The sequence below is a fragment of the Taeniopygia guttata genome, chromosome 4, assembly GCF_048771995.1.
Source record: "Taeniopygia guttata chromosome 4, bTaeGut7.mat, whole genome shotgun sequence".
Taxonomy (NCBI): Eukaryota; Metazoa; Chordata; class Aves; order Passeriformes; family Estrildidae; genus Taeniopygia; species Taeniopygia guttata.
Window position 1 is genome coordinate 4043259 of NC_133028.1, and position 27507 is coordinate 4070765.

Consider the following 27507-nt stretch of genomic DNA (forward strand, 5'->3'; position numbering starts at 1 on the left):
GCAAAAGCTTTCTTGTCTGGGCTGCAGAATAGAGCAAATTACCTCTCTGGATGCTTCATCTAACTAAACATGCATGATTTAAGGAGACTAATGGGTACCCAAGCCTCCAGGCTGAATAGCTCCTAGCTTCTGTTTGAGTCCACAGTTTTTCATTCTTAACAAGCCAAAAGCTGAAGAAAACATAATCAAGATGTTTCTGATCCACAATCCTACAGAGCAATTAAGCTTCCAGGAAGAATTATTTAAGATTTCAGTAATCTTTCTGGCTGTCTTTCAAATTTTGTAGAAGTTTGACACTAATTAGTGGTCATTAGCAAGGTGGAAAAGAGGTTAGTGACATCATTCTTACAGTAATATTGTTTCAAATAGATGTTTATATGGACTAACAGGTGTTAAATCTTCAGTAACTTGTAAGGTATTTTTTCTTCCTTTAGAATAAATTGTAATATGTTTTCTAATGTGCCTGGAAAATGCTAAAAAGGTTTTCTGTTTATACTTCTTGGAGCTATTCAAATGGGAATACAAAGCACAAGGCATCTGCTACAGAAAATATTAATTATTGAATGGAATACTATTCACTGGAGGAATTAGAGAAGGCTTAGAAATATTCAGGCTAATATTTTTTAATGGTTGCTTGGAGTTAAGCTCCTTAATCCATATTTGGCTTTTTAGTGAGCTGAACTGTTTTTTCAAGTAGTGTGGAGCTTTCAATTCTCATCACTTTGCTGTGTCTTACACGAGTTATCACCATCATTCTGTACAGATCCATTCAGGCCAGTAGGATTAGGTGTATGTCAGCACAAATCCCAGGAGGGGTTTGCAGAGCCTAGGCCCTCAAGTTTTTAATTTTGCTTGCAGGAAATATTGGAGAAAAGAAAGCAAAAAGTCCAAATTCCCACATAATGCCGCAAGACGCAAAACATCAGTGCTTCAATATGAACAGTGGTGTTGGAATCTGTGGTATTGATGATCTCAAGATTGTAGAAAGTCTCTGTTTTTAGTCTTGCTGCCAAAGAAGAAGCCATAATTGGTCTGTGCTGGTTTCAAGGTTGTTTATTCTGTTTATCTCTAACATGTTCTGCTGCCCTGCCGCAGCTCTGTCCTGCAGGGCAGCGTGTGGGGCTCTGCCCTCAGTGGGATGGTACAAACATTAAATACCAGAAACTACCTGTGCTGGATTTACAATAATGTGCCAATATCTGTCACCTACGTTGGACAGTGTGTCCCCAGCCTAAACCAACAGAAAAATGCCAACACTGCAGTGAAACATGGAGGGCATGAAGAAGGAGAAAAAGGACAAGACACACCCAATTCCCTCCACCTTATCCCCTTTGACCCCTAATCTAGAATCCTAAAATTTTACTTTTGCACTCATGCCACACTTTATTATTACTTATATCAAACACTCAGAGCTGGTAATTCATCCTGTAAGATTGAAAACTCTTTTCCATGGACAGAGATCAGAGACAGTGTCTCTGGGGGCTCTGTCCAGGGGGTTCCTGACCCCTGCCAGGGTCCCAGACCTGCCAGGGCAGCCAGAGGGAAGCCCTGGATTCCCACACAGTGGGAACGTGTGCTGATAAATATCCTTTATTTACTGGTCTGCTGTCCTTTGTCACAGCTCCGGAAGGCGGTGATGGATCACATATCAGATTCATTCCTGGAGACCAACGTCCCACTGCTGGTTCTCATCGAGGCCGCAAAAAGCGGCAACGAGAAGGAAGTGAAGGAATACGCTCAGGTCTTCCGTGAACACGCCAACAAGTTGGTGGAGGTAAGTGACCTTATGGACACAGCCAAGTTGCCATCTGGCACCTCCACGGGAGGCAGGAAAAGTTATATACTGAGTGAAATGTTAGAGGTGTTGTTTCAGGTGTTTTGGTCAACTTTATGGCTGTAATCGCCCTGGAAATGTTTGGATGACAGGCAGAGGAACGTGCTGTGGTTTAGTGGTTCATGAAAGCAATTGAGCATGTTAGAAATGGTGTTTCCAGCAGTTTGTCAAAAGACATGAGCAGCAAGAATTAAATTTCAGTTTGGCTTCACTAACAGTACAATTGAGCTGAATGTCTGAATGTCTATTAAGCAAAAAGCCAAATCAATGCTTCACAATCTAGTCCTGGCCAAGGGCTGCTCTAGACTTAATTATTTGTCAGTCTGAAATGAAATAGGGCAAAGGACCTACAGAGGAGGCACAGTCTTAATATATGGTCTTGAAAGATCTGTAGCTCATTTATTTATTTATTTATTTATTTATTTATAGTACCTTTTCTTTCTGAAGATACACACTGTAAAGTCAACCAGTGATAATTAATAGTCTTCAGGGATGATATTGAAATAGCTTTGTTCTGCCATGAGGAGTATAAAATACAATGATTGAAATCTTGGATACTTATGGAATGGACCTCTAATAAAATTATGTTTGCCTTCAACAGGCCAAGAACTATGAAAAGTGCTTGTGTTTTTAAAGAAAAATATAACTCAGTGATTTTTTCCATAACATTGTGTGGCATTTTTCTGTACTAGCAGTGTTTTGAAGGCTTTGTAGACACTTTGCAACATATTTTCTTGTCACACAATGTGGTATTTGGCAAAAAGAAATGCAATTAAGGAATTACTGATCTGACAGGTACTGAACTATACCCCTGAATGTCTTCTGTTAAAATAGGACTCTTGCTAATTCTGTAGAGCCTGAGCTGAGGCAAAAAGTAAGGATTTAATTTAATATTGACTAAAACTGGATAGTTCCCTGATAAAATAAGTGTCTAGATGTCTTTTTACAGTGAGTGTTTGTTTTCAAATGTTCTGGAGCATCTCATTCTTGCCATGTACCAAGCAGGGAGTCAAGGTACCTTACTCTGCTCTGGAAATCAGGTGTTTGCTAAAGTACTTAACTTGTAGGTACCTAAAGTAAGGTCTTGGGGGTCTAAAATTTCTGTACAGTGCTGAATTCAGTAAGGTTTATTGCTGTTGTCTGCAAGAGGATCACAGGGCTGTCAGCAGCCTTCAGTCCCAGCCCCTGTGTATATACAAAGATTTATTGCTGCCTCCTTGTGACTGGAGCTGTGGCAATGAAAATGGAAATAGCTGGTAGGTGTATAAAGAGAGGAAAAAAAAACCCAAACAAGTGGAAAACCCCTCCACAATGTTTGTTCATAGCTATAGTGGCAGTGGAGTTGTAGGCTTATATGCAGTGAACATATGTGGGGTTAGTGTTATAGCAGTCACATCCTCCACAGATTTGCAGAAAAGTGTTGCAATGACAGTTCTAATAGCATTATTAAAACTTTTAAAATAGCTCAGTAGATATTTTAAATATACCATAAGAGGTAATGGCATAAAAGGAGGAAAAATACCTTTTAGGGGTGTAGTTAAAAAAAAAAAAAAAGGCCAAAAACTCCCTGCCAGAAAAACCCACAACTTTAATGGGAAGAAAGAAGAATGCAGTGCTGTTAAATTGTCAGAGAGAGAATTTAGGTTTATTATGGGGAGGAAATTCTTTACTGTAAGCATGGTGAGATCTTGACACCCCCAGAAAAGCTGCCCCAACCCTGGAATTGTCCAAGGCCACGTTGGATGGGGCTTGGAGCAACCTGGAATAGTGGAAAGTGTCCCTGCCCATGGCAGGGGTAGCACTGGATGCACTTTAAGCTCCCTTCCAACCCAGGGCATTCTCTGATTCTATGAAACCAACAAAAAAAAAAAAAAATTAAAAAAAAAAATTTGAAGTTTAAGTTATTTAGTCTTGTATTTATTGTATTTACAAGCCTAACATCACATTAGATTTGTATTTTAGACCAAACTGGAGGTTGGAAAATGATTTTCAACATGTGGTTAGCTTGTACCCCACTAAAAAACAACAATGTTGGTATCAATAGATGTCTCAGAGCTAATACCTAATATTTTTGTGCCATTTAGGTTGTTCCAGACTCTTAGAAGCAGATTCTTAATTGAATCCTGCATATCTGTGACAGCTGGTACTGGCTTGTGGGTGCATTCTTACTTTTTTCCAAGGATGGGTTCTTTTAGGTGGATCTTGCCCTTTTAGTAGTAAGAACTATTTCTGGTTCAGGTAAAAAGCATCTTGAAGAAATGAATTTCTAGTGCAAGTGAAATTTTTAACCCCAAATTTCAAGTTCATCAGTCTGCAGAAGCAAATGCATATTTAAAATATATTTCTGTCCCTTTTATACTAGATTTTGCACTTCAAATAGTTTCATCATTTTTACTTACTGATGCACAATGGAATCTCAGCAGATGGATTTTTCTGGTTTTGTGGGTCAAGTATCTTGCAAATAGTAAAGTGTGGTTTAAAGATGAGCCATAATCAAGTGACTATGAAATGTAAGATGCTTTCCCAGGCACGGGGCCAGAATTGCTTGCTAAGATATGCAAACACAGCTCTGCTGAAATGCGTGGAGTTGCACTTGCTCATGGCAGAGGAATTTGGCACTGCCAGTTCAATACTGTGAAAAGTCTGTAGTATTAATCATTAATTTTGAAATCTGAATCTGAATTTCTTGGATGTCCTACCAAGCTCAATAGACAGCCTGTCAAAAGGTCAGGAAAAAATAATACATGTTTTAATATTTCTTTACATGAAACCTTCATTTTTCCATCCTGAGGGGAAAAAAATTGCACTTCTTCATATTTGTTGAATACAAATGGCAGAATTTTCTCTGCATAGCCAATACATTTTTAAAAATATACTTTGTCAGCTTGAGCCTTAAGGAGGTTAAATTTCTTTGATAGTCCATATTGCAGAATATTTAAATCTCCTCTCAAAAGCCATTTTCATTATATAATATTTTCCCTTCCCTACCTCTTACCATAACATTAATAACAACAAAGATAGATTGTCATTTTTTGAGACATTCACTGGCAACTAGATTGGTCTATTGATTTTGTTGGAAACACAAAGTGAGGTGTCACTTAACTATAATGTAAATCATACAAAATAAATCAAATTGTCAGACAGATTCTGGGGGTAAAACATAATAATATAATAAAACAAAATTTAGATGGTGCCACTCCAGAATTTAGATGGGTAACTCCTTGCAATGGTTTTTCACAGCCATTTCTCTTTTTTTTTTTTCTGCCTTCTGAAACTGAGGTTAGAGAAATCATGGTGCCTTTCTGGGTCATGATCTTTTCCTCACTAATCCCTTTATGTTTTTTAAGAAATTATCTTCAGTGGCTGAAAGTAAATGCCTGAGTTGAATTGCCAACTTCAGATGTGACCTTGGGAAGTCATTTAACTTCTCTACCCAAGCACCTTCAGTAGCAGCATAAGGTTAATGACAGATAATTCTAATACCTACCACATAAAGGCACTTGACTGATAAATCAGCTCAGATTTATTCAATGCATCTATCAAAGCACTATAAGGAAGCTAGATAATTAATTTTCATTGTTCTGTTTGCTAGAGTTTCCTTGGTTTAACTGTTTCTTGAAAAATTAAATTATTAAATCTAACAGGTTTTCCTGGTGGATGAAATTTCAGTAAACTCTTAAGAGACATAGTAGCAGTCTGTTCAGTTGGAATTCAGATTATAGGGGCCTGGATCAGACCTTCCATTTTCAAAAGGATGGGTATAAGTCCAAGAGATTTCTACTTGTTGTTTCAGTTTGGGGAGTTGTAATGCTTTTATGGAAATGCTTCACCATTTTGGTGGTCAGTGAACATTTACAAGAGTTAAACTCAGTTGCATTATTCTTATTTCCAACAAAACCTGAATGAAGGGGTTTTTTGCTTCTTCAGTATAAGCTGATGAAGCACCATATTTAAAGCACTTAAAAATTAACTTTTCAAAAGTCCCTTACTACCTTTCAATGAATTGATTTTTGTGAAGAATTTTTTGGACCCCACATGGATCTGTCAGTTTCACCTCATACAAAATTAAAAGACTTCTGGAGACATGACAAATAATCCAAGTTGCCTTGTAAGAACACCTGGCCAGTGGAAGAACTGAGTTAGGCAATGGTTTATGGTGATTTAAAGTGGCTATAGTGCAAGCACATCAATAGTATCATAAGGTTGGATGGTAAATTACAGCAGTTGAAATCTAACAGCAGAGTTCTGGTTTTGGTTTATAGTCTCTCTGTCCATTATTTTTCCAGAAGCCTTAGTTAATTTTCTCCATGTAATTGCCACTTTGAAGAGGGTAGTGGGTTACTTTTGGGCAGTTAAAAGCTTAGGAATTTTTATATTTACAAAAAAAAAAAGAACAAGAAGAAAAGAGTTTGAACTTCTTTATGAGACACAACGCAGGCTTTCATTTTCTAAGAATTGTACTATTTGGAGCTCCCTAATTCAGACTGATTGTAATCTTTCCCATCATAAATGTGGAAACAGGTTTACATGCTGAAGACAGGAGGGGAGAAAAAAACATTTTCAGTATGCACTGCACACAAAACAAGCAGCTGGGCCTGCTCAGTGAACCCTTCTTAGCTCATTTGGTAATGAGAGAAAAGAAGAAAAATTGTGAAAGATTTTACTCAGGTGGTCGACAATGGATTTAATCTCAATTTACATCAGCATTAATAGAACTAATATCCAAACCAGTATTTTTTTCTTTTCAGAAATAACTCAGAAAACCACAAAGAAATGCAAAATTTTCTTCTAGGGAGTGAAGATCCTCTGTGTAACTCTGCTGTGCACTTGAGGTCAATGCAGTGCTGGGAGTTCACGTGTGGCACTTCAGCTCCCTTCCAGGAGGCACTGGTGGCCTTCATAAGGAATGGGTGACAGTATTTTCTTTGTGCTTTTGTAAATATTGTACAAATTCATGAACTGACAGATTTTAATTTGAGACAGACAAAACCCAGAGGAAAAAGCCTAAGGAAAAAAAAAAAATTGGCTCATTTATTTCTGCAACTTTAGTTCAAGGAACAAAGACTGTTCCTGCTGGTATTTCACACACACTTACTTGAGATGTTCTATTCTTTTTTTGTTTCAGTGCACACTGCTGCTTCAGCAGAGCACACACCTAGCTGTTTGCTTCTGATGATGGAGAAAAAGTGTCAGTATTCTGTTATAGCTTCTGCATCCAACTTGCATCCTGAAAAATGTGTACACCCCTGGGTTTACTCTTACAGATTGGCCAGCTTTTACTCTGCATTTTTCTTTTAGCTGACTTTAAGCTAGATAAGAAGTACAATTTAGGAGGTGGTAATCCTTGCTTCTAAGCAAGGAGTGTTAAGAAAGTCATAGATTAATTTAATTCAAGCTCTTCATTCAAGTTGAGAGATTTTATTTGAAAATAAAGCTGTGAGCTACCTTTGTTTCCTAGTGTTTCATCTGCTCAGTTTTAATTTCCATCCCAGCCCTTTCTTCCCTGTGTGGGCAGCAGATGTTCCTAATTCCTAGTAAACATCAGGAGTGTACTGACACAGCTAAAGCCACAAATCCACTTATTGCAGTGAGACAATGAGAAGTTTGGACTCTTTGAATTGTGGGAACTCAAAATGTCCCTCAGACATTTTTGGATGTTCCAGGTCCAGGTCAGAAGCATTTGAGACCCTGGCAGGCAGCTGGAAACAGCTGTGATTTTGGATTTGAGCCATGGAAGGATTTACCAACCTTGCAGGAAGAACAAGAAGTCACAAAAGTTTAGATATTATAGTAGAAGTAGTCACAACCTAAAGGGAAGAATTTTTGAGTGCTGTACAGGGGGGTTTTTGTTTTGTACATGGGGGTCAGAAGTTCTAAGATGGAGGGATTTGGGTCTGCCCTGTCCTCCCTCTTTCTTCTTCCTTACCTCCATGTTCTTGGTGCTGTTGGCACTCACAGATTGGTTTAGAGTAGAAAAGCACCATTTAATATAGGTAATGGGCATTGGGGAAAAACTGTACCCATGTAACACGTAATGTACCATATAAAAGATAGAAAAGCACCATTTAATATAGGTAATAGGCATTGGGGAAAACTGTACCCATGTAACACGTAATGTACCATATAAAAGACAGCACAGCCCTGGGCAGGGAGAGAAGAAGCAGTCGGGAGTCAGAGAGGATGTCAGGGTGTGTGTGTGCCTCTGCCTGAGCTGTGAGCAAACTGCAGCAGCCTGAGAAGAAAATCCTTTAGATAACTTGCAATAAACTGCCTTGAGACTGAACAACAGAGACTGCTGAGTTTTCTTTGGAAGCTCGGGTTGGAGGAGAGACTTTTCCACCACACGAAGCCACCCTGTGACCTAGGGTGGTCTTCGACATTGAGTGAAGTTCCTGAGTCCCTCCTGCAGCCAGATTTTATGTCTGTTTGTCCTCCTTTGAGGCAAAATGAGCTCCAATTCTTTCAGGATAAAACTTTCTGGTAGTGCAGGGTGATGAGTGAACTCATTATCCTGCTTTTTTTACTAACTTTAACCACTGGGTATTGACATTCCACTGGGATCCATGCCAGTTTCATCTTCTGTTGTCTTGATTAATGCTGAAATGGAATCAAAGTGCCTTAGAAAAGGTGAGACACAGAAACAGCTGCTGCTTTGTGACTTTTAGAGCCTCTGGTGTTCCTGTCTCAGAAGCAGGTAAATAAAATTAAAATTATTAAAATATATTAAAGGAGGTAAATACTCAGTGTCTGCATGGTCAAGATTGTTTTTGTCCAGAAGCCAGTGCTGCCTTCAGGTCCCTGTCCAAGGCTTGGCAGCTGCTGTGAAGGGAGAAGTTGGACCTGTGCTCTCTAAACTGCATTGCTGACACAGAAATAGGAGGGAAATGAAACAATTGGATGTGGAGAACTTGGCTACAGCAGATGCTGATCCCTCAACATCTGCCCTTGGCAGATTTCCAGTGAAACTGAGGAATCCAGGATGGCTGGAAGGGGGAGGAGCTTCCTTATCTCATGGCTATTTTGGCAATATTGCTCCAAAATTTCTTCCTACCTATAAACACCTGAGTAAACAATCACACCAGACACAGTGAGACTATTACCATTCTCTTGAGTAATCATTTTCTATTCATTTGTCCCTTTTTTCTTAGACTGCTACACTCTTACATTACACAGCAACACCAGCAGGGTTGAAGGATAATTGTATTTATTCACACATATTTCTGTAATGTAAATAAGAATCAAATGCTACATGAAGTTAGCAACTTGTGGATAATGATGGTTTTCTTCCTTCCCAGGAGAGTACAAGATTAAAAATTAAATTTGAAAAAATATGAACTGGGAAATTGATGCAGAATCTCCCATGCCAACTTGAAAGCATTTTTAGCTTTGGGACTGTAAAGATAAAGCCAGTGCTGTGCTGGTTCTGTTACCTGATTTCCTAGAGGTCATCATTCATTAACAAATGGCTTATCATGTGGTTTTGCACATTGGAAAAAAATGCTGGAGGATTTCCTATCAATAGATGTGTAATGCAGCCACTTCATATTTTTTTTGTAATTATTTTACATTTTTATGTGTTCTCTGTTAGTTATTTTCATGAGAAATACCTGGTTATCTCCATGCAGCAAAATTTATTTGTAATAATTTCCCAGTATTTTCCAGTTACCTGATATTTTTTTATAATTAACTTTTAACCATGATTCCTTGAGGCCTCTTTAAAAGAGATAAAATCAAATTACTTCCTTTTTAATCACTAATATTTAAAAATATTTTTCTAGTGAATAACACCACCCTCTGAGCAGGGGACTCACTTCAATCTGATCATGCTCAGTGCTGTGTGATTCATATTTTCCTAAAATAACAGGACTCCTACAAACTCTAGTATCCATTTACACCTCCTATCCCCTACAATCCACTCACACCCCAGTCTCTGTGATTTATAACTCGTTAATAATAAAATCAAGAGCACTTGTTATTTTTGTTAATTAATTGATTATATAAATTAAGAATTTAGCCTTCTAAACCAGTTGTTTGAATTTGTGACCTTAGTATACCATGGTGCCGTACAACATCTGGCATGCTGGATATTCAGAAATTTTTTTTTTTATACAGCCCCATCTAATTCCCCTCATTCTTTAGTTTTTACTCTCATATCCTATTTGGTTCAGTGTTTTATTTGTGCCCTAACCAGAACTGATGTTTTCCTCTTGGGCTTCTTTAAAATGGGTATCTCAATGTGGCTTCTAAAACCTGTGTGTTGGATACATTTTTGGTACTGAAGACAGGTTAACATTTTATTACTGTGTAAAAAGTTTAGCCTCTTGGCCTTTGTTCTGTGATGTATTAGCAGGGTTATATTTCAATCATTAAATGTTAGCCCTGTGCTTTTACATGAGCATCTTATACTGTGAGAACTTAATTAAATAGCCTGTCCTAGAGCACAAAGTGTAAGAGAAATAATGGGAATGGTGGGAAATGAAAGGATGAAATACAGGAATCTACACTGTTATTCCAAAATCACAACAAAATAAGAAATTAAACAAACAGCTCTAATTACTGCAGAGAAAGGAAATTTGTCATTAAAAATTGAGCCATTTCATTTCAGGGCAGAAATGCAGAGGGAAAGCTATATAAGAAGTGAGAAAGTCAGTAAAAGCTGTAAATACTTCTGAGGAAACTGAAAAAAAAATCATTTACAAGGAAATAGTGAGCCCGAAATATTGGAGAGCGTTCAGACCTGCTAAAAATTGAGTAGATATCCTGAGAAAATTTGAGCACAGAACAAATTAAACACAAATTCAGAAGATTTGAGCACAGAACAGCATGCTTAATGATGGAGTTTTGAACTGATGCAAAAGAAGAAATTGTAATCCTTTATCTAGAAATCTCTAGAAATTATCTTGAACAAAAGTTACAGCAATTTTGATTTAAAAATGTTTTGCAAGCAAATTACACGTGTCAAATAGTCAAATACAGACAGCTGAGTAATAAAATTGATTTGTTAATTTATTAATCCAGAACAAAATATGTATTTGAATTCCAGTATCAAGATACACTGGAATTGCACTGGAGTGTCTCTGTTTCTTCAGCTGATGCAATGCGTAGGTCACGGTGGATTTTATCCTGTTTTTTGCTCTCTGTCCCGTTTACTGCATTCTAACAAGCATCGTGGTTATGGTAAACCAGTCACAGGTATATTCCACATTGCTTCTTTTGTGTTTTCCTAGAATTCCAGGTTTTCTCAGGTATTAAATGCACCTTTTGCCATTTTGGGTTGGTTCAGTAACTGTTGTTGTGTTTTGACACTGATAGTCTCAGCTTTGAATGGCCTGTGCATCTTTAAAATATTTTTCTGTTAAAGCAGATCCTCAAGAAAAGCAGTAGAGTCAGAGAAACCATGTCTTTGTTTCCCCCAGAACAGTTGTTATTTGGACAAAATATTCATCTCTCACTGGAAGCTTTTGCTACAGAATTACATGGGAAAAAAAATTTAGGAAAAATCAGGAAGATGATATGAATGGACACAGAGCAGTCTGTGAGAAATAGTGATCTGGGAGAGCTGCTGGTATAAGAGAAGGTTTTAGGGTGAATTTACTGTGAATTTATTCATATCTGCTTGCAATGCTGCTGCTGAATGTCAAGCACATAAGGGGCTAGATTTTTTTTTTTTTTTTTTTTTTACTTATTGACAACCCATGGATTCAAGAAGAAAATTCATCATGTCATGTAGATATGGATCCAGAACGAAAGTATTCTTAGTCAGAATTATCCTAGGTGAAAAGTTGAGCTCAGTTATGAAGGAGAAGGCATGTTGGAAAGCTTCATGAAATAAAAGAGCAGCAAGCTCATTCAGAAAATATCTAGGTATTACTGAGTGGAATACCATAAGCCTAAAAAAAAATCTCCCTAATGTTTGAAAGTTTATTTTTTACCTTAATTAATTTTGCAAAGGTAAAACCAACCACCTCACTATTCTGTTAAAATAACATTATAATAAGTGTGTGGATCAGGATTCAACAGCAAATCTTTTATGAAATATTGATGGTAATAAAGGAGGACTGACTCCATCACTTAGCCTGAAAAAGTCATTGGTTTCACTGCTTTATTTCCAGGCTTGGCCTTCTGGAAATCAAATAAAACAATTAAGTGGATTTTCTTCAAAGTCCCAGAAAGTTTTTCCTATAGCCTCAGAGCAGGCAGCAGCAACTTCAGCCTGAGGACAACTTCTTAAGAAACTTTTAAGTAGCCTTAAAAAGGATTTTAGCATGGAAGCGTAATCTCAACAGTAAGTTTAGTTTCACAGTACACAGGTTATAAAACTCCTTTTTTGATGATCCTGAAGGACTTCCAAGACTTCAAAAGTTGAGGAAAAGTGGTTCTATAAGCCTTAATCTCTTTACGATATGTTATGCTTGAAAAAGCCCGAGATAGAGAAGGGAGGAAAAGTCCAGATGTTATCAACACCTGCACTTCCTGCAGTCAAAAGGTTTGTAGGATTCAGGTGCTGCTTCTGAAGGATGAGTAGCTGAAAGGCTGCTGCCATCACCCCAGGGATGGGGTTGTTACAGCTGGGCGACAGAGTCAAGTCACTGCTTTGCAGTGAGAAGCTTTTATCACAAGAAATGTGGTCTTGCTGTCTCCTTGTAATCTGTGGTTTCATATCCTCCCCTTTGGGGCACCAATCAGTGGACTCCAGTTTTTCTTTTAGTTGTAATGAAATAAGGACAGGATGAAATTTCCACCTTTCCAACCACACTGGTTAAACCAACAGTCTATTAATTCTCTCTTTCTACAAAGAAAGAGATGCAAATGCAAAACAATCATTATTTACATGAGCAGCGCATGAGAACTCCAGTAGAAATATGTAAACATTATCAGAAGGCATGGAAAACTTTTAACAGAACTTTAAAATATTCAAAAGAACTATAAAAGAAAACTTGGCACTTTTAAAAATCAGGGCAACACATGAATACTTTTTTGTTACAGGAATTGTTGATGCTGCAATGTCAGAAGGAACATGAAGGCACTCACCAGTGTGTATTAAGAATAAAAAAAGAAAATTTTAAATAGCAGAGGGGGAAATGAGGATGAAGCAATAATGATACCTTATTTGACTCAATCCTCACAGGAATTATTATTCTTGCTGGGATGCCAATATAGCTGTACAGTTTATGCAGGAGAGGAAAATCACTGAGGCTTTGTGGGACCCCTCTCAGGTAATAACAGTGTCAAAGGACATCTCTTTGAACAAAAGTGTTTGGTGATTTTGTTGGTTTACATTATAAAAATTGAAGTGTAGGTAGGAATGGCTGCTACTGACCACATTTCTTACAATATTGTGTAACATTAAACCTCTAATCATGCATGGTATTGCAGCTAATCACTGAGTTACCTTAACACCCACTGGTTTAAAGAATGTAAAGCACTTAAATAACACAAATAGGGAGCTGCAACACTTCACATTCCCAGTCTGTGTGAGAGAAAGCAAGAGCAGATGAAATTTTGTACCTTGGCTTGCACACAAATATCTCAGTATTCCTGTAGTCTTTGCCCATTTCAATGGATACTGGTAAATAAATAAATAGGTTGAACAAATCACTGGCAGCGTTATACAAAAGGTTCTACATTAGTGTAAGTATTAATTACACTCATTTCTGACAGATGATTTTCAAAAGCCCAACAGATAAAAGCATTAAGACCATAAATCATTAATTTAATCTGATTATTTCCAGTCAGGCCCTTATTTACTGTCCTCTCAATTAAAAATTGAGGTTAATGAATCTTTCAAATGTACTATAATATTCTAGTATTCATTATTTCCCCTCTTCCACCCCAGGTAAAGTCTGTCTTTTTTTTCTCCTCTCCTTCCCTTTCTGCATTAGAGAGGCACTTCTGAGTCACACCATATATTTTCATTTCTGAAAGTCGCTGATAGCAGTTTTCCCATCTGAAATGTGTACAGAGAATGGGATGGCAAAAAGCCAAGCAGCAGCAGGAGCTCTGGAGAGCAAATGTGCAAGTACAGTTTTACCTTGGTCTTACCTTACAGCTTTCTGTCTTTGCCTTTTCCTTTACCTTCTTTCTTATCCATATCATGGCCATAAATCATCTTTTCTTTCCATTTTGTTTCTAATAAAACGTAGAATTCTGCTGAGGAACTTGCATTTCTGGCCCCATTTTTGAAAATTCCTGATTTGCAAATGAATGAGGTGTTACCCAAACATACCCAAAATTGGTAGCAATCATCAGAATGATTCATCATTTTTATGCATCACGGTTAGAAACACAAAAAAATTATTCTCCGGTGTTTTTTCAAGTCCAACCCATTCTTTATTGCTACCTGCCTTCATTAAGTCTTTCCTCTTGTAGAGCAGAATTATTTCCAACATCTTCAAAGCAGAATAGCAATTTTTATTCCTTTCTTTTTTGTAATGTTTGACACAAATGAGTTTGGCATTTTGCACGCTGTAGGTGAACGTGTAAAACAAGATGCTTGGTTGGGGTAAAATGATAAATCTTCCTCCATCTTCACAGCCACAATGTCAGTGTCCATCAACCAAGGCTAAATCCAGGCCTTCTGACTTGACTGAACCTGGAACTACAGCAGCTCAGGTTCTCTTTGGGTGATGCTTCTTGCCTCCAACTCTTTTTAGTGCTCAAGAGCACCAAGCGTTTGTCTTACATCAATTTTGGAGGTTTAGAGTGTTTTCTTCTGGGTGTATTTTGTTTTGTTTTGTTTTTTTGTGTTTTTTTTAACTCAAAATGCTTTTTTAAATTTAATCATTAATATGATCTCCACTTTGTAGGCAGTATCTCCACTTTGTAGGCAAAGTGATCCTGTAGCAGATGGAGAAAAAGAATCTGATCATTGTCATTTCTGTCAGTAGTTCATCAGTGAGATTTTCAGACTCCTTGTTCCATTTTCTGGATTTTATCCAAAGTATCTTTTGACTTTTAGTTGACTTATAATTTGCATATCACTTAAAATAGTAGACTAGATACACGTGGGCAAAAAACTTTGAGCATTTAGAAACCATTAGATGCAACCTACTCTTTACTATATTTAAGCCAGTAAAAGTAAACATAGTAGACTTCCAGGATTAATTTTAAATAGCTAGAAGCTTGCTAACATACAAGACAAACTTAATTTTGCTCAACTTTTGCCTTTAACCTTTTAGATGGTTATTGTCTGTACCATCTGGGACAACACAGTAGGGAGATGGACTTTTAGAAGGTGTTTATTGTCATCCCAAACTAGAGGAATCAGGTAAAATATGTGGGATGCATTGACTGAAGATCCCTTTCTCTTTGTGCATCTTTGTAGGGATCTGCCATCTTTGCAGCTCTCCCTTGGATGCTTTCTGATAATGAAGATAGAAACTGTTAGAAAGCATCCAGGGGAAGAGCTGTGGAGATGGAGAAGGATTTGGAAGAGAAGCTGCATGAGGAGCATCTGATATCACTTGGTCTGTTCTGGCTGGAGGAGATGGGTCAGACCTCATCAGGGTCTGCAGCTCTGATCTTTGCTCTCCGTGACAGTGCCATGACCCAGGAAATGTCTGGAGCTGGATCAGGGGGATTTATGTTGGATTTCAGGGAAAGGTTCTTCCCCCAGAGCTGCTGGGCACTGCCCAGGCTCCCCAGGGAATGGGCACAGCCCCGAGGCTGCCAGAGCTCCAGGAGGATTTGGGTGATGCTCTGAGGCACAGAGTGGGATTTTGGGGTGTCTGTGCAGGGCCAGGGGTTGGGTTTGATAATCCTGGTGGGTCACTTCCAGCTCTGGATGTGATTCTGTGGATCCTAGACAATTAGGGGCGAAAAACGTCTTCCAGACAGGTCAGGATGTGTTGCATTTGGTGAACCTCTGGAATGACAAAAGTCATGTCTGTGGCAAAAGCTTTTCCCACAGAAGATGCTGCTCTTTCCTATGCTGTACTTCTAAATCTACCTTCAGTTTCTTGCAGAGGGGATGTTGTGTGCATGTAATTACCTTCTGGTGAGAGCTTGAGATTCTTCATTTGCTTCAAATCCTTCCCGTGTAACAACACCATCATATCAAGTCTCTGCAAGAGAGACAACCAGTGGCACGTGTGTCTTAGGGGTGCATCAGCATTTCCCACCTCATGCAGGCTGAAGATATGTTTCCCTGATATTTTCTTCTAAGCTGCAGCAAAATAATAACATCCTGGAGCCACTGCCCGTGGTCAGTTGGATCTTAACCTGCCTGAGCTCCCCAAGCTTATTTTAGTTTGCAGTGCCTGTCAAAGATGCTCCTGTTTCCATCTTGTGTGCGTGGAAAGCTCTCCTGGCATGTAACTCTAACACAACAGATGGGACACACTGCATCTTGGCTGACCTCTGCTTTCAGCATTTAAATAGCTAAACTGATTTTATTACTGTGAAATAAACTTCCAAGAACTTCTTACGCTCTAGACCAAGCTAACAAGTGCAACCCTGCAACTGGAGTAGCTGAGGAGGACAGTTTTCATAGTGGTTTTGTGGGATTGGAAGAGATTTCCATGGATTCTAGTGAGAACCAGAGGGATGAAATGCCTGGAAAACTTTGATTTTCTTCCAAGCAAGATGAGGAAGTGAAAACAATGTTGTTAGGAGCGCACATGGATTTTATTAATAAGAGTTTCCAAAGTCATGCTCGTGGTTTTTGCTGTCATTGGAAAGAGACTGAGGACAAACAGGGCTCGGAAGATTGGCACCTGAAAAGTGGTGCTGAAGAAATGGTCAGCATGCTTCATCTCAATCTGCCATTTTAAGAAGGTTTTCTCTTTGTTCTCACTGTTCTGTTGTTTTCAGCTCCTGATGCCCCCATTTCTTTGGGATTTACTCTCCTTTTTAAGCTGATTGTAAGACCAATAGCTACCAGCTCTAAATCTTTAACAGGCCAGGTTTTATCTTCTCACAGAGAATTCCAGGAGGAACTCAGGTACTCCACTGCAAAATTCAGGGATGCAATCTCTTCCAGAAAAATAAACACTAGAAATTTATATATCTAGTAAAATGTAAACGACAGGAATTACTAAAAAGCAGTAAAAAAGTACCCTTACCCTGTGCACCTTGGCTGCTGAGGGAGGGATAAAGGTCTCATTAACATTTTCTTACCCTTTTTCAACAGTTTTTTGTCATTAGAAATTATTATTATTACACCTTTTCACATTCTAGATTCATTTTTCATACATGACTTTAGGCTCCATCCTTTTGGCTCCTGTCCCATTTCTTGGGCAGGAAAGTGAATTCACTCTGCTAACACTGATTGGGAGTTTGAATATTAAATATAGACATACAGAGATATAGATATATATAGATAGAGATATAGTCATTGAATCCTATTTTTAAAAATGTTTGGCACGTTCTTTAAAATTGAGCAAAATGTATGGAATGCTTTTATTTTAAAATCCAATCTGACTGAGGTAGTACAGCAACATATTTGAATGCTTGCTTCCTTGGGGCTGCTGGGAAACTATCATGTGCTTTGTACAAGGGCCTTTTAATCTGATTTATTCAATTATACCAACTACAGATGTTACACACACAGTTACAGGTACAACCAGATACCACCATCTGATTTCACAGACCTTGGAAAACTGATTTTCCTTTACCAGATGTAAGCACACTAAGTCTAGTTCTAGATGGCATCAATTTTTTTTTTCAGTGTTTTCAAAAAAAGGACAAAACTTTATGCAACTAAATAATACAGCTGCTTTCAATAGCATTTCTTATATTAGGGAGGCACAAATCTATTTATTTTACTCACTGATCCTTTTCCCTACAGCTTTTTCCGCACAGGTTTTTTGTACTTTCATTCTTCCAATGTGAATTTTTCTGCAGTAATATAAAAAATAAAAACAAACTCTTGTGAGTTCTTCTTCATGTCTTGTCTAAGCATGACATTTTTGTTGTAATACAGATTTGAAAATAAAAAAAGCCCAGCTATATTTTTCTGCACAAAGAAATGGAAATCTGAATCTTACAAGAGGGACTTATTTAGTTTTTATTGAGGTGATTCATAGAAGGCGTGGAGGAGAGAGAAATAAAAGAAGAGTATTGTGGCTTGAAACTCTACTTTCATTTCATAAGCAACTTTATTACAAAGTGAAGCATACATCTTTGTTATATAAATAATCATCTTCAAGAAGTTCTGATTAAATTAAATTTCATGTTTGTGCCTCATTCTGCAATTCTGTCATGCTCATTATAATTATCATTATTATTTTTTCGTCTTGATGTCTAAGAGAGCCTTTCCTTCTGTTAGAAGACAGGGCAGAATTAAAATTTCAAATTAATTAAATTCTTCTCACAGGATATGTGAGGTCCTGCACTTACCAGCATGGCAGAATATTTGCTATGCAGGTGGAGGAGGCTGCCTGTAAAACAAACAAGAATAAAACAGCAAACAAACAAACCAAAAGCCTAAACAGGTGGCAATTAAAACCCTACTTATAATAGGTTGAATGTCAGACAAACAAAGTACAAGAAAGTAAATAATCATTCAAATTCTCTAAGTATTCAATAATCTAATTTCTAATTCCAGTTCCATTTCTAATGTGTAAAATCCAGAAAATTTCAAGCTCTACATCAATGAGCAATTTAGAAAACTGTTCCAGAATTTTATTCCCACAATGATTTTGTTTTGAAAATCCTACCAGAATGTGAGGTTATTTTTCCTCCCAAGTACTTACCTTGGGTGCATTTGTAAAACATTTCTGCAGCTTCTTCTAATGTCATATTTCCCCAAACTTCCTGGGAACTCTTTGTGCCTCGCAGTTTCTGCTCCTCTTTTTACACGTGACTGTTTTAAATGAAGATTTTCAATGGTTTCTATGAACAGTTAATTGTATTTTCTTAAATTATCACTATTTCTTCAACATCTTTATCTGTTCCTGTCTTGATGCTTTAGCTCTGATCTGGTTTGCTTAGGTTTTAAAACTGCTCCCACAAATATGAGTTTTACAATAGATTATCATCTGTGCTTGTAACCTGTCTGGATTGTTACAGTTCCTTGTAATGGATCAGGCAACAGAATTTCTATTTCTGCTTAATCTTTTCCCTGCTCTGCAGTTATTTGGTCTGATGGGCATTGAGGAAATCCAGGTTTCTTTGGCTGCTCCTCAGTGAGTTAAGTCCAAGCCTTTTGGCCATGTAGATATATCTGTAATTCTGAATAAAGGAGGATCAGAGAGCTCATGCAAGAGCTGAGATAATTCAATGGAATTCTCTTATTTAACAATGCAGATATAGAATAATATATCTTTCTAAAGCAACCCTTTGCATCCCTTGTTGCAGGAGTGAGTTGCATTTTAAGCGAGGATCTACTGGGAACACATGGATAATCTAAAGTGTTTAATCATTTGTGGAAATCACTTTTTGCCTGGAGACTCTTGTGATACTGGCCTTGAAAAGTTCCTTTCCAGAAAACTGTTTGTTGAAATGTGCACAGGCAGGATGATCATAATGGTAGTAGCAGGTGGTATTTAATATGATTTTTTTCCCGACACCTGATTTTTTGGTTATGCTGTTTCAACTATTTTACAACATAATGACTTGTATTTTGTCATGTCAGTGCCCTTAAAAATCTCAGGAATTCATAAAATATCTCAGAAGCTGGAGCTCTCACGTAATTGATGATAATGGTTTGATAAATATACCTGCATTTACAGCATGTGATTATATGGGGCTGAAAAATGGCAGCATGGTGCAGCAAAATGTCAGTTCCATGAAAAATTGGCAGAAATTTTCAATGAAAAGAGCACTGAAAAATAAGACAGCTCATTAAATGTTTGGGTTATGTTAGATGCTAACCTAAACACTAAGAAAATAGCCTTGATAATAAAGGATAAAGCTGGCAGGTAAAAGTATTTATTTAAAAATATTTAAAAATAAGAGGGGGAGCAACTCAGATGCTGCTGAATGAATCCATAAAACGTATCACAAATCTCCTGACACCTCTAAACAAATCTGCATTAGGAATGTTAAATACAGGAATGCATATTGTATAAAAATATAGGTTTGATTTTTTCTGGGAAATCCTGGAACCTGGAGAAGCTGTGTGAAATATCTCCTATGAATGTTTTCCTGGTAAGAAATAGACTTTTAGGTCAACATATTTGGCTGGATTTGGCCAATAGGAATTTACTTGATATCAACAGACACAATTTTTTGGTGATGTTTTTTCCTTGCTGCCACCAAACAGAAAAGACAATATTATTTAAACAGCTATATTTTTGGCACATATTTCACATACAGATCGTATGTCTGGCACAATTTATTTATTTTTATTCTCTTGTTATGAAAGAATTTTCCTGAATTTGTCATATATGTTTGTAATCAATCTCAACCCTCGGCCATATATATTTTCTATTTCAATAACAATAATGATCTGCAGGAAAAACACAGGATAAATTACTGTATTAGTAACATCTTTGGAAATTGTGTGGGAATTCTTGCATATTTTAGAAATTTGGTCGTGTTTCCTGCAGTAGTGTGTAATAGCAAACATAATGCCCTGACTAATTGCTGCTGGAACTATTTTACTCATCCCCCTCAGTTTTGTTTAGCTGATATATTCTTCACTTCCTTCCTTAAGCTGAAATGTGGAAATGCCAGGGTTCTTTTGTAAACAGATGATAAACTCTGTTAGAAAAACCACCAGACTTTTCTGAGCAAATAAAAATTAATTAATTGTGAGGTCGATAAAAAACAGCCTATGGATAAATAGTGAAAATAAAATTGATCCTGACATGTATTTAATGTATGCATTAGGGGAAAATGCAATAGCAGGTTGATATGATCTTGGTTATTTATGGTTATTTCTTGATGTAAACTTTTTTTTTTTTTTTTCTTCAATGTGCTCAGAGAGCCACACTTGTCCAAGAATGAAGGAAATAAATTTTCATGTTCAATTTTTGTGCTTGTCTTCCCTCTGAGGGTGGTGAGGCCCTGGCACAGGGTGCCCAGAGAAGCTGTGGCTGCCCCTGGATCCCTGGAAGTGTCCAAGGTTGGATGGGGCTTAGGATAGTGGAAATTGTCCCTGTCCATGGCAGGGAATGATCTTTAAGGTCTCTTCCAACCCAAACCATTCTATCATTCTTTTCACCTGGAAGTCAACAGGCTGAGATATGTGAGTTATGATTTCAGATAGAAAGGAAATCCTTCATTTTATTTAGTTTGAAGGAATATAGATTGTCTTTATCTTTTTATAAAAATAAGCTATTAATATTAGAAAAAGTAGATCTGTTAGAATTTCTAAACCCTGTAGCAGTTTAAAGCAGGATCATATACTGTCAGCATAAAGGATTGTGTGTAATTACTCTCTTTAAATAAATTTTGCTCACTGTTGAAGAAATACACCATTTAGCAAATGCTGACACATTTTCCTTTTTAAGACATAAATGGTTAGATAGGATTGCTTTGATTTTCAAGAACTAGAATTCCCTTGCTTTAGCACTTTTATCTGCTTTAGCCTGAGTTTTGCCAAAGAATGACTGTTTTATTTCAAACAACCTTTGAAGGAGGTTCAGAATTATGTGCAATTGATTGTGTTTGAGTTTGAAACAAAACCTTTGCTGATTTTCACTGACTCCCAAAGGTTTTTTTGCACAGTGTTTAAACTTTGCTACAAAAGGCAGTGGGGAGAAGTGAAAAGTGCTCTGGAGCCTGGTCTGCAGAGGTTAAAGCTGTGCACCCACAGGCAAAGCATGGAAATGGTCCAAAATGTCTAAAAATTAAGTTGTTTTACAAGGATGGATAAATACTAACTCTTCTTCCCACCAAATTCCAAAATCAAGGAGGCACCACTGCTGTTGGGAAGGTGGAATGGGAGAGGACAAAGATTGTCACCTGCTGGACAATGTCACCAGCTGTGACCCTTTGGAGCAGAGGTTTTTCCCTTGGCTCTCTCCTTTGTGCTGGGAGAGCAGAAGCAAATTGAGACTCTGTGAATTTGGTTTCCTACAAGTTGCTCTGAGCTGCTGAAGCCAGTTTTTACTGCTGAGGCAGAATGAAAAACCCAAGTGTTCCTTTGGCTGCAAAAAGCATTAGTAACCCGAGAGCCTGAGTAAAAATAATTTTATGGGTTTTGTTAACTGGATGAAGTTGCAGGAAAATGAACACGGTTTGGGCACACAAGTTTTTAATCACTTACAGCAACTGAGTTTCAAATTTGTATTATTATAGACAGAAACCAAGTCTCTCTTCTGGAATTGCATTGCCCTTCATTACCTCCTGACATGTGGAATTAGCTTGGAAAAAATAGTGCAGCAGCAGGAAAAATATTACAATTCTTAATGTCTCTGGTTCATCATAATGAGATTTTTTTGTTGTTTTGTTTTGTTAACGGACTAATGCAGATAAAGACATTTAACTGCCAAGTTAAAATACTCTCCCAGTTCAGACCAGGCAGATTATTCTCTACCTTTTTACAGTGGACATGAGGTTTTAACTTGTTAAAAGCAGAAAACTGCTTGATAGCAGCAGCTGGGCCATCAGTAAATATTAAGGAGGATTATTCTCCTAGTTAACAGCCTGCAGTCCAGAAAAGAAACATCCACTCCAAAATCCTCATGAGTTGTTCTCGAGTTGGATGGAATACTTATTAATGGGGTTAGATGGGAATTCTTTTCTAATTGGCTTATCCACTGTATAAAGGAAAGTTTTTCCCTCAGAGCAGACAAAATGAGAGAGTTTATTTAGTTGTTTATGAAATGTTTATTTATTTAATTAATTTAATAAATTTACTTCCTCTTCTGCAAGTAAAGATTAGGTAGCTTATAAAAAACTCTCAGGGAGCTGCCTAAAGCGCATGGTGTTGGCATTTGTTCTGTTTTGACCTATATTCAGGGAGTTTTATGAAGGCCTGTGGTCTCATATACTGACTTTTGCCTGCAAAGCAATATCATCAATCTGGGTATGGGTTTCACTGATTGCCACATTTTGCCATTTTACACTCACCTGATGTATTCTGATAGGAATTTATAGAGAACTGGGCAGTAGAGACTGCAATGCCTTGAGGAAAAGAGCCATTTGTTAAAGGAAAAATGGAATTTTGGTTAATATATGGATGCACTTCTAACGTGAAGAACAGCTCACTAGAGCCAATGAGTGATTCTGGAAAAGGACAAAAACACTTCAAAATACTTGGGAAGCTTTCACTAGCATATTTGGGCATCAAAAATTTGCCATTTTACACTCACCTGATGTATTCGGGTAGGAATTTATAGAGAACTGGGCAGTAGAGACTTCAATACCTTGAGGAAAAGAGCCATTTGTTAAAGTAAAAATGGAATTTTGGTTAATACATGGGTGCACTTCTAACATGAAGAACAGCTCACTAGAGCCAATGAGTGATTCTGAAAATTGATAAAAACGCTTCAAAATACTTGAGAAGCTTTCAGTAGCATATTTGGGCACCAAAATTCCAATTTGAACAGCATTTCTTAGGAGAGAGAACTTGCCACTTGAGCCCTCTCAGCAGCGTGTTTGGCATTTGCCTGAGGGCTGAAGATGGGCTTGGATTGCACTGTGCAAATCCAGGGTAAGAACATGAGTTCAGTCCTCTATGTCTAATTATACCCCTGGAGATGAATGCAGTATCTGCCCTATTTCATATTTAGGGTTTTTCAAAGGAAGATTTATTCCTGCCTGGAATGTTTGTTTGAATGCCAGTGTCGAATGTCACCTGGAGTGTTAACTGCTACTTTGAGTGTCAAATGTTACTTTGAGTGTCTATGGATTTAATTTTGGGTTCGTCTAGCCCATGTAGATGAAACCAGCATTTCTCAGGCTGTTGAAACACTGCAGGGCTTTTTGTTTTTTTTCCCCTGCCATAAATCATGTGAATTCAAGTAGAACATTAAGACTTTCAACTTGACCGTGTTTGTGTTTAAGCCTTTCTCTTGAAATGAGATCGGGGTATTAAATTTAAATCACCTCTGTGCTCCCTTCTCAAATTGAATGCTTGTCTAAACTGGGAATAACAGAATGTGAAAATCAGCTGTTCCTCTGTGAACTTCTGAAATGAGTAATGCTGATCTTAAGTACACCAGTGTTTACTCAGCATCTGTCGTGTTCAAATATCCTCAGCAAAGTGCATTTGCCTTTATTTATACTGGATTTTGACAGTTAGGAAACAAAAATTTAGGAATTCTGACCTCAACTGATAAACTAAAAAATATTTTTTGTTTGAAATTTTAATATTTAAATAATCTGGAATGGCTCCATGACTATTGGTGTATGTGGTGTGATATTTTTCAATATTACTCTTGTGTAAACACACAGTTCTGGGTGATTTACCTCATTTCTTGACGAGTTTCTTAAGACTGCATTGTAGTGTAAGTAGCAGTTAATATCCTGCAGATAATTTGCCTGTGATTCCCTCAGAAAAGGTGGTTTCTCAGATGGGACTTGCCTAAGGTAAGTTCTCTTTCCATTGCCTCAGAAATGGAATTGATTTCCTTGAGCTTACACAAATCAACATTTTCAACAGCTGATACCTCACAAACCACTGAGCTCATTTCTCCTGTCACTCACACCAGCATAAATCAGGATTAATTCTCCTATGGCAGATGATCCTGTAGTACAAAATACACAGAAAGAATCAATAATTTGATATATCAGAAGCACACTTTTGGAGAAAGATAGAGGAAAAAGTAGGATTAAAGCTTTTAGCAGTGAGAAGTTGGAGCATGTGATGCCTTTTGGGACCTGTTGTCACAGGGAGGAGCCCCTGTTGCACAGCAGCTGTCAAAGGCTTTAAAGAGCTAAACAAAGTAGTAAGGGAAAAAAAAAAAAAAAAAAAAACATTTTAAATACACACACACACATATATGTATGGATATATATCATTAGCTTCATGACAGTGGGAAAAAAAGTGTATTTAAGAGCTGAAGCAAAAAATACTCACCTGACTCTTTGGCTTATTATTATTCTGGCTTCATTCTAATGCAGTTCCTTCCTGTTCAATATCAGTTTATAAAGCTGTGTTCACTGACCCCCAATAACTAACAAATCCCTCTGTGCTGCTAGATGAATAAATTCCAGTTTGTGGTAGTGCAAATGTATGCTTGTGGCTGTTCAGTGAATACATAACACATTAGCCATTTAAGAGTTGTGGGTTAGAAGAACAAAAGGGTATAGGATTAATGTATTTCTCTAATACATTACTCATTATTTGTGGAAGCAATGGTATATATATATTTTTTTTTTATATAGACTGTGACATGCTCTTTGGCCAGCAAATCATGCCTTGTTCATGCCACTGAAAGAAAAGCTTTGGTGATCAGTCGTCACATTTAGAAAATGCTATTTTATTATTCATTTCAATACCCGAAGTGGCACTACAGAGACACTTCTACACAGAGTGTCTCAAACATTGTGGAATGCCATTGTTCAGAGGGAGAAGTGAAAATACAGAAACACTTGCTATTGTTAGTGGATGGATTGTGGAATTCATTTCTACCTCAGTTTTTCAAAGCTAGAATTCATAGAGCAGGGTGTGTTCTAGGAGCCAGGGCTGGAGTAAATGACTGCATCACTAAAATTTTCTGCTCTGCATGAGCTGAGGATCTCCAGCTTTGTCTCAGGGGATGGATTGAGAGAAGAGGCTCCATCATTTTGTGTGAGGCTGGATGGGGTTTGTGTCTGTGTTGAGAATTATTGAGTGAGACAATGAATAGAACCTTTACTGTGGAAGCGCTGAATTGTTTGTTTGTAGCTTCACTTGACCCCCCCTTTATCTATTGCTTCCACACACATAACTTAAAGAATTCATATTTAAAATTTGCTAACTTTTTAATGTGTTCAGGGCTTCTATTGCTGTTTCTCACTCTAAGAACAGGGATTGGTTTTCATAATTGAGTTGACTGCAATCCACTTTAAATAACATGAGTAGTGATGGAACTTTCATCATTATTTTTGCATTGTTTGGGGAGTCTGAGCTATTACAGACATCTGAGTGGAGACAGCAATAACACATTAAACACATCAGAGGCACCAGCATGTCACCTGTTCTGATGATACAAAGAAGTTCTCTGAGAGAAAGAAAAATCCTTCAAAGATATGTTTTAGTTTTATTTTTTCTTTGATCTTCCAAGTGCATAAAGATATTGTAAGAACCTGGATTACATGTGGCAATTTAATTTAAAAGATTAATTTTTAGACTCAACCGATAATCCTTTGGGTCATGTTCCAAGCAGAGAAATGCTCATGCAAAAAAGACAGTATGAAGGGATGTCAAAACTTTTTTTAGCTTAAAATATCATCTCCACTGGTGGTATCTTCTTGGTATATCCAATTTTAAGGGTTTTTTGTTTGGTTGGTTGGTTTTTTTAAGGTCCTAAAGTTCTGTGAATTTACTATAAACAAAAACAGTCCTAATGGATGCAAATATTCTGTATAGTAGGTAAATGTGATTTTTCCTTGTTCTCTTCAATCACAAATTTGAACAGATCAGACTTAGTTTAGTTCATAGTGAGTCTGCAAAGGAGAAATGTGCAGAGGTGTTTATTGGGTTGGGTTCTTTATTTTCCTGTTGCTGTCATTACTCAATCTCTTAATATACATTTGAATGGGCGCTGAGCACAGACTGTGCATGCTCCTTGCAGTTGGTGCAGTAAATATGACCCCATCACACACTGCTGCTGTTTGTTTTCCCTGATTAAATGTTCCATGTACAGAAATCCATACAACTGCTATCAGTGCAGGCTCTAAGTGAAGCAAACACCTGCCAGCAGTGGTTCAGGCACAGCTGATCCTGCCTTCAGACACGAGCATCATCTCTCAGGTTTCCTTTCAGCTCCAGTTTCCACAACCTGTGGTAGTGTGATATTAATGTCAGTGCAGGGACATGGATGTTCTGTGGTATCTGCTCTCCTGTAAAAATTCATCAGACTTAGCCACAGTGTTCCAAACATTGAAATAAACTTGATTTGCCCACTCCAAAAGGACAGAGGGTTGTTCCCCACCTGCTTCACAGATGGGCAATCTGTGGGTTAAAAAAATATAAATACAGGTAGCATCCATCACCTTACCTGGACATATTATTGAGTGAAATGATCAATTCCCAAAGCAGAATGAGAGAAGACTTAATAATGCTTCATTTCATTGTATATGTCTTTGAATTTTCTTATTTTATTTTCTTCCTTTTTTTTTTTTTTTTCGTGTTTCAGGTTGACATCTCAGAAATAATTTAATCTTAAAACAGTTCTTGTAAAACTGAATGATGACCTGTAGTGTGATGAACTTCCCAATAACACAGTGGGGAGACATACTCTCATCATTCCTTGTCCTGTGGGTAATTTTAAAAGTGATTTACTAAAAGGTTATTGCAGAAACCTGAAGCCAAAGTGCTGGAGCTACTCCTTGGCCCAGTGCAGGGTTTCAGACATCCAGGCTGATGTTAAAAGTGTTAATTTCAGATTATCCCAATGGTCAGGAGGCCCTGTGGAAGCAAATTGAAACATCTTCCATCTCCAAGGCTGTGCTCATGTACCCAAACTCTCCTGCTTCCCACTCAGAGGTTCTCCAGGTGTGCAGTTCTTGCTGTGGTTTTGTAGGAAGGAGGATTTTCTTCTCTCAGAAAAGCAGCTCTGTAAACACCAGGCAGGATGAATCTTGGAGATTTCTTAGAGATTTGTTGTTTGTAGTCAAGTGTCAGACCCAAGTGA

The 27507-nt window shown here is 37.6% G+C and overlaps 1 protein-coding gene across 6 annotated transcripts in view; it reads left to right on the plus strand.

The window, feature by feature from the left end:
* The window catches only part of CTNNA2 (catenin alpha 2), a 471460-nt gene that overhangs the window by 370846 nt on the left and 73107 nt on the right, over nt 1–27507 (plus strand). For all 6 annotated transcript variants that reach the window (XM_030270317.4, XM_072927892.1, XM_002188730.7 and 3 more), the window contains one exon: nt 1622–1774. In XM_030270317.4, coding sequence (XP_030126177.1) covers nt 1622–1774 — 153 coding nt within the window. The remainder of the gene's footprint in view (nt 1–1621; nt 1775–27507) is intronic.